This window comes from Ictidomys tridecemlineatus, chromosome 15 (assembly GCF_052094955.1).
Source record: "Ictidomys tridecemlineatus isolate mIctTri1 chromosome 15, mIctTri1.hap1, whole genome shotgun sequence".
Taxonomy (NCBI): Eukaryota; Metazoa; Chordata; class Mammalia; order Rodentia; family Sciuridae; genus Ictidomys; species Ictidomys tridecemlineatus.
The window spans coordinates 7,582,845-7,590,966 of NC_135491.1; the positions used below are offsets into that span (position 1 = coordinate 7,582,845).

Below are 8,122 nucleotides of genomic sequence, written 5' to 3' on the forward strand. Positions count from 1 at the left end.
CCCCTCCCTCCTCCCCTCCCCCTCCCCTCCGCCTCCCTCCTCCACCCTTTCCGCTTCTCTGGTCCCAGAACTTTCCTCCCCTGCTCCTGAAGCCCCGCCCAGTGTCCAGTCCTTGCCCCGCAGATGCAGGAGGCCTTGGTGAACGAGCGCGCCAGCGGGAGCACCAAGCAAGAGCAGGAGGCGCAGCGGCAGGCCGCCTTGCAGCAGCACCTGGATAAGGCGCGCTCTGAGTCGGATCAGCTCGAGCCCGCTTGAAGGACTTTCGAGGTCAGGGTGGAAACGCTCAAGGCCGGTGAGCGCCTGTGGCAGCCCCTCCTCCAGCCCCAGCTTCTTGATCTGGAGGGGTGCAGTGAGCCGGCAGAGGGTCCAGTTGGGCTGGCCCCTTGGAGGTATACCGTGGCTGCTTTGTGCACTTGCTTATCAGTCCAGACCACATCCATATCTGTTCATCAAGGGCATCAGCCATCCAGTCAGTATTCCTGGATGAATATGTTCACACTGATTGGCCTAGCCCTCTGTCCACCAATGCCTGCTGGGTGGTGGTATTGTTGAGTTACAGGGCAGGTAGGTACTGAGATTTATTAGAAAATCCACATGAGGGCACCAGAGTGTTCCAGATGCCCTGCGCCCTGGCTGGCCCCTCTTACCGACAGAGGTTGTGATGTTAGCCCTTTGAATGCGCATGCAGTACTACCTCTATTAATTTAATTTGAGTTTGTCTGATGACTAATAACTTAGGGCACCCTGTTTAATCCTGTGCATTTAAAAACAAATTAGGTGTTTGTCTTGCTAAAACTGAGTTGCATGAGTTCACTGCATTTTCTGAATAGTAGTCTTTTTTTCCTCCACATTTTTGTATAGCTGCATTATAGTTGTATAGAATGGTGGGGTTGATTGTTACATATTAGTACATGCACACAATATAACAATATAATTTGGCTAATGTCCATCCCAGAATATCCCTTCACCACTCCCTGGCTCTTCCTTCTATTCTCATCTCCCTTTGATTTTTATATTATCATCGCTATCCCTCACCTTTCTTTTCCTTCTTCCTCTCTACCTTCCACATATGAGAGAAGACATATGACCCTTGACCTTCTGAGTTTGGCTTATTTCGCTTAACATAATGGTCTCAATTTCCATCTGCAAATGATATAATTTCATTTTTCTTTATGGCTGAATAAAACTTAATCGCTTATATATACTACATTTTCACTAAGTTGCTGGGCTGGCTTTGAACTTGTGATCCTCCTGCCTCAGCTTCCTGAGTCTCTGGGATTATAGGTGTGTGCCATCACGCCTAGCTATTCCACACTTTGTTTATCCATTCATCTGTTGATGGACACCTAGGCTGGTTCCATAGTTTGGCTATTGTGAAATGTGCTGTTATAAACTTGGGAATGCATGTATTGCTATAGTTAAGATGACTTTAATTCTTTAGAATAAATACTGAGGAGTGTTCTAGCTGGGTCATATGGTGGTTCCAGGCCTAGTCTTTTGAGGAACCTCCATACTGATTTCCGTAGCAGTTGTACTAATTTACAATCCCACCAATAGTGGAAAAGTGTTTCTTTTCATGTTTTCTTCCATATAGCTGACCTTTTCATTTTCTTGTGATAAACCTAAATTTATTTTTAGTTTTGATGGTATCCAATTTACCAACTTTTCTTTTTGTTGTTAGTGACTCTGTGGCCTTCCCTAGAAGTCTTGGCTTGCTCTAGGGTGACAAAGGCACTCTCCTCTGTTTTCTGCTGGAACTTTATTGTTTTTGCTCCATATTGCAAATTAATCTGTATGTATTGTATGAGGCGGGAGCCTAGAGTTTCTTTTGCTGAACTCACCCCTCCAGGGTGTCCTCCTTTCCATCTTATTTTGGGGGAAGGAGCCATTCAGAGCACTCAGGAGCCAGGCCACCCTGGCTTGGAACCACTGCCACCATTTGTAAGCCTCGGCGTGGTTCCTCTTTCTGAGCCACTGTGGAAATGGAGGTGCAGTTGTCAGATGTGATGGTGATGGCACTACAGCAGGAGAGGAGCAGAGGGCCGTGTGAGGTGGTGGGTGTGCAGTGGAACTCAATCAGGTTGCCTTTTCTTGGGATTTACAAACACACACACATACACTCAGGCATTTTATACATTTTTGGTTGGTCATTTTTGTGTGAATAACACGTTCATCCATTTGAAGTGTGCTATTTTGCTTTTTTCAATTCACCAATATCTTGGTGCCATTTCAGTAATCAAAATATATTAACATAGAGTGACGTGGTAATATGATAAAACAGAATGGAATAGTAGTGCTATCTCATTCTTGGTCTTGGTGAGTTTCATTCTAAACTCATTTAGATTTATTCTCCTGCTGGGGTTGCCCTAGCAAAATACCACAAATGGGATGGCTTAAACACAGAAGTGTGTTGTCTGACAGTCGGAGGCAGAAGCTGGAAATCGAATTCTCTGCAGGATCGGTTCTCCTTGAGGGCTGGGGAGGAAGGATCTGTTCTAGGCATCTGTCCTCGGCTTGTAGATGGCTCTGCTCTCTGGGTCCCATCTCTGCATTTGCCCTTTCATTTTATAAGGACTCCAGTCATGTTGGGCGGGGGCCACTATACTCCCTTCTGACTTCATCATGAGTTCATCTTCAATGACCCTATTTCCAAATAAAGTCATATTCTGAGGCGTTGGGGAGTTAGGACTCCAACACGTGCGTTTTTCGGGGGCGCAATTCAACCCTTAACATTATGGCTGCCCCAGAGTTATCCACTTAGGTCACTTCCAATTGTTTGCTGCTATCAATAATGCCATGAGACCCCTCTTATGAAGTTAAACACAACTGAAATAGAGGCATGTTATATATATATTTAAAGAACATGCAGGAATGCCATGAAACTGTATAAAACAGCAATCAGGGGACTGATGGGCCAGGGTCCGGGAGGATGGTGTTTTTTTGTGAGTGATCCCGGGACTGCGGGAGGAGAGGATGCAGGTTTCTGTCGAGGTCCCGGTGCCTTCTTAGTTCATGAACAATGGCTGGTTAATAACTCAGCACAAGTGGGCCATGACCCTGTCTAGTGGGTCCAGGGAAGACTGAATGCAACTGGGACTGAGGTTAGAAAAACACAAAGACAGCAGCCCCGAGGCTGCTGGGTGCCCTCCAGCCCTGGGAGGGCCCAGGGAGAGGGTCTTGGAGCCCAGGAGGCTGGGGATGCTGGGTTTGTTTCTGGCTAAGGTGTCAGACGGAGGCAAGGCCCATGTTAGCTCTGTCCTCTTGAGCCCTCAGGTGGGGCTACTGAGCTGAGCTGAGCCCCTTTCAATCTTTGAGCCTGGACTACTATCTCCACAGAATGCACAGCAGGGACTTTAACAGGGAGAGGGCTAGCGTCCAGTGGGCTGTGCTGGATCAATGACAGTAGGCCCCCCGCCCCCAGATATCCAGCTGCTCTTCACCAAGGCTAACTGTGACAGCAGCGTCATCGACGACCTCCTCGGTGTCAAGACCCACATGCGGGATCGGGACATGAGCCTCTTCCTGAGCCTCATTGAGAAGCGACTGGTGTACCTTTTGACAGTGCAGGCCTTTCTAGAAGTCCAGGTGGGCCAGGGCAGGGACGGGCCCTGGGGACTGACCTGTGGCCAGGCCTGAGCTGAGCCCTGGCTCTCGCATTCTCAGAACCAAGCCCCCTTGACGGACACTGCCCTCCTGCTGCTGGGCCAGAGCCATGAGGATCCTCCCAAGAAGATGGCCCCTCTGCAGCCACCTGACAGCATGTGAGCCGGGCTGGGCAGGCATTGGTGGGGCTAGGGAACAAGTGGGCTGGGGTCTGGGACCAGGTGGTGGGCCTGGCTCAGGGAGGATGGAGGATGATGCAGGGTCTAGAGAGAGCCAGAGTTAGGACTCCAGGGGACTGTGTGAGAGGAGATCGTGGGTATTGCAAAGGGGAGAGGGCTGGCCCGAGAACAGCTGAGGGCCTCTGGTAAAGGCAGGAGGTGCCATTGGCCTTTTGTGGGCATGAGTCTAGACTTTTCTGCCTTCCCCCACCCTAGAGAGGATCCCCCCGGTTTTGTGGCCAAAGACGACCATCCCATGAGCAGGGAGGAGCTGCTGAGCCAAGTGATGCAGGCGGTGAGCGGGCTGGCGGCTGCAGGTGGTGGCCGGGGCTGGCGGCTGCAGGTGGTGGCGGGGGCTGGCGGTGCTGTGGGGAGGGCCTCGGCTGTCCTCTGGGGCCCTGACTGTCCTCCTCGCCCCAGGTGGAGGTCCAGGAGCTGGCCCAGGAGCAGCGCCAGAAGGAGCTGGCGGAAGCAGTGGGGAAGATAGACAGCACCCCGGCCGGGGCCTTCTCAAGCACCAGAGTGGCCAGTGCGGGGCCCTCCCTGGGGGCCACCAGCAGGATCCCTGGGATTCCTGGGTCCATCCTGAGCCACAGAGCCAGCAAGGATCAGGGCACAGGCTCCATCAGCCGTGTCACTTTTGGCATCCCCAGCTCCAGTGTAGGCCAGCTGTCCAGGGGTCACCACTCCAGTACAGGCCAGACCACCTTTGGCCCCATGAGCGCCAGTGGGGTCCCAGGTTCCAGTCGGACCTCGAGCGCCGGCCGTGTGACCTTCAGACCCATTAGTTCGGGCAGCAACCTGGTGTCCACTGGCTATATGGATTCCAGCAGAGGCCAGGAGAGCTCTGCAGGTGGCCTGGCGAGCAGAGGGGTGGGGTCAGAATCAAGTGGGGGCCCCAGCTCCAGCAGAGGGGCTCCCTCCAGCACCAGGCCTGCCTCCTCCAGCAGCAAGGACTCCCGCTGCTTCTAGGGCGTCCAGCCCTGCCCTGCCCTGCGCCCTGCAGGTTCCCCGTCTCTGCCTGCCTCTTTGCCCTGGGAGTCTCCATCTCTCAGCGTGGGCCTTGTCTCTCTGCCCCTCCATCTCTTTCCTCCTGCCCATGGTGCCTCAGCCCTAAGCGCTCATGTCCCCCACTCCTGCCTCCTCTCCCTCTCCCGCTCACTCCTCCTCTCCGTCTCCCAGGCTCTCCTGGCACCTCACATTCTCATCTTTACAGCTCCTCGTTCTTCACTCCCTAAGAGCCTCCCCCATACTGAATAGATGAGCTGTGACCCCAGGAAATAAAGGTCTGGAGTTCAACTCTTACCCCAGCCCGGGTGCATGTGTGTGAGACAGCCAGCTCAAGACAGGGCTCTTCCCTCGACCACTAGTCCAGGGAGAATTTGCGACCCTGTCCTTATCCTCTGCCATTCACTCACTCATTCATTTTCTGAGACTTGCACGTTTCTGGCTCTGCTGGGGCGGTGTCAGCTGGGGTAGGCTGCGTTACCTGTGGTAACAGTTATGCTCCAGAATCAGTACCCTCCCCCCCAGTGCAGCAAAGGTTTCTTTCTTTCCATTGCTGCTGCTGTGTGTGGGTCAGCCAAGAGCTCTGCTCCCTGTGCCCCAGGCTGTTGGAACAGCCTCCCTCTGGAGAGATGCCAGTTTCCTTTGACACTGGGAAAGGGAAAGTGAAAAAGTAGGCTCCTAGAACTTTTACCTGGGTCAGGTGCTCAGGAGGCTGAGACAGGAGGATCGAAAGCTTAAGACTTGCCTCAGCAACTTAGTGAGGCCCTGAGCAACTTAGCAAGGCCCCGTCTTAAAAAAAGGGTTGGGGATATGGCTCAGTGGTTAAGTGCCCCGGGTTCAATCCCCAGTGTGTGTGTGTGTGGGCGGGGGGGAGAACTTTCCCCTGGATATGACACAGTTGCCTTAATTCAAATTTATCATCCAAGGCAGGTCACCTGACCATGCCTCGATTCAAGGGCAGGGTGGGGTGGGGGGAAGGATAGTGGCCTGTGTCTGAAAGGGGAGGACGGAAGGGATATCTGCAGGCTTTACACCAGCTGTGGGCCACCGAGTTGGAGCAGAGAAATCAGAGACCTAGGCCACTGTGGGCGACGCCTGCCTGTCTCATGCTTGGTGCCCGGACAAAACCTCATCCTACCAAGTCCAAGCAGGTGACCTTTCACTTACCCTTGTGACCCAGGTAGGCAGAATGTGTGACAGCAGAATGTGCTGCGGAGGGGTGTGTGTGTGTGTGTGTGTGTGTGTGAAGCCTGGCAGAGCGAATACCCGAATGCGTCTGTGACTATAAGTGCCGTCGTCTCTTGGCATCCACAGGAGATTGGTCCCAGGAGCCCCACAAATACCAAGGTCCACAGACGTTTGAGTCCTTTATGTGACACGGCATAGTTACGAATGACCTACACACATCCCCCACACACCCCAGACAGGTCCAGACAGGTCTAGAGCACGGTGCCTGCTGTAATGGAAATGCTCTGTGAAGAGCTACACTGGATTTAGGAGATGACAGGAAAAAAGTCTGAAGACGTTCAATACTGCCAAGTGCCAAGGTCTCGGCTTGGCACCGAATCAGGAGGCACCACACACCTTTGTAGGTTCAAACAGCAATTCTTTATTCCCGCTCTCACACCGCCTCCACACAGGTCCAGGGACAATCGCATTCTCCGTCTGCCCGCACAATTCACCTACTTCATGAGGCTCTCTCCAAATCCCATTTTAATCTCACGAGAACTCAATGGGAACAAGCAGCAGGAACACCCTAATCCCAGCAATAATCTTCAACCTCCAACTTCCCTAAAACCCATTGTCTTAAACTGGCAACGCCTTAAACTCAAGGAGCCGGTTACTTCCTCAAACCTGATCAGCTCTAAACCCGGATCCGCCTTGGTCCTTGAGCAAAGTCACCTTATTAAAGCATGCATGCAATGTCCCATCGAATGTCCTCTAAGCAGCATGGGGTACGCTTGGCAAGGAAATTTCGATGCGTCATTCCTACTTGGTAATGGCCCTCAGCACAATACAGGCACAATTTTCTTTTTTCATACCAGATATAAACTCAGGAGCACTTAACCACTGAGTCACATCCCCGGCCCTTTTTATTTTTTATTTTTGAGAAAGGGTCTCGCTCCCTTGCTTAGGGCCTTACTAAATTGCTGATGCTTGCCCTTGAACTTGGGATCCTCTTGCCTCAGCCTCCTGAGTCACTGGGATTACAGGTACTGTGTCTGGCTGGCACCATTAAAAAAATTTTTTTAGATCTGCTGTTGGTTGAGTCTTCAGATGCAGAACCCGTGGATGCACAGGCTGGCTGGACAATGATGAGGATGAAGATGAGTGGGGGGCTGGGCTGGACTCAGTGGTACGGTGCTTGGGCAGCACAGGCCAGGCTGGTGTGCAATTCCGAGCACTTAGCACAGAGACAATCCAATCAACTCTCTCCTCATCTGATCCCAGGATCTGGTAAAGGCTCCCAGCAATCTCCCAGCTTTCTCCTGATCAGAGTTCAACAGTGATTCTTTGTGGAGAGTTTGCTAGTTCTGGGTGCCAATACTCTCTCCCACCATGGCTGTTTCAGAGTTGGAAGAGGTGGTGAGGTCAGGCCTGTCCACTGGTGCCCCAGGCTCCCTGTACCTCCCACAGAGCACACCCCCAGCACAACTGCCTTCAATTCTAAAAACACAGAGCTGTCCAGAATGGAAGCTGCCTTACATGTTTAGGGCACAAAGACTCCATTTCCAGTGTACAAAGCTAAAGCCGCAACACTTCTAAACCTTGACCAAGAAACAGAACAAGGAGCTGCAGCCTGCTTGGTGCCGGGATGAGATCTTGACTTAAGAGGAAGGTGCTCTGAGCGGCAGATGGACGGGCTCCAGGTAATCCAGGGTGTGCTCTTGTTGACGCCCCCCCCCAACGGGAGGCATCTTGCCTTGGGGCTCCAATCTTCTCTCTCACTGGGCTGTGGGGAGCAGAGCATGGCTAGCTCTTTCCCCATGAATTGGACAAACATGTATTGAGTTCCTCCTGTGTGCTGTGGGTCATGCTAGGTTCTGGGGCATAGAAGAAGGAACGAGAAATTAAAAGAAGGTGTTTTGGAAGGAGGTAGAACAGTCAGCTCCCCTGGGATGTGGCTGCTGGAGCGACGCTGTTTCCCCTCTTGCTCCTCTGGGGCCCAGCAAATCTCATTGTGGTGTGCAGCAGAGCCGTGACCACTAACCCTATCTATCACTGGAGGGACTTCCTCCTCCTCCCCAGATAGGGCCCAGGACCTCAGATCCTATCCCTGCCTCCAAAGTGGC

General features: G+C 52.4%; 1 protein-coding gene across 1 annotated transcript in view; it reads left to right on the forward strand.

Moving 5' to 3' along the window:
• Odad1 (outer dynein arm docking complex subunit 1) overlaps nucleotides 1-7,083 on the forward strand; it is a 30,479-nt gene extending 23,396 nt beyond the window's left edge. The window contains 5 exon segments of the mRNA XM_021734141.3: nucleotides 124-292; nucleotides 3,422-3,585; nucleotides 3,664-3,761; nucleotides 4,038-4,116; nucleotides 4,242-7,083. Of these exon segments, the coding sequence (XP_021589816.2) occupies nucleotides 124-292; nucleotides 3,422-3,585; nucleotides 3,664-3,761; nucleotides 4,038-4,116; nucleotides 4,242-4,793 (1,062 nt within the window). The 3' untranslated portion in view covers nucleotides 4,794-7,083.
• The last annotated feature ends 1,039 nt before the right edge of the window (nucleotides 7,084-8,122 follow it).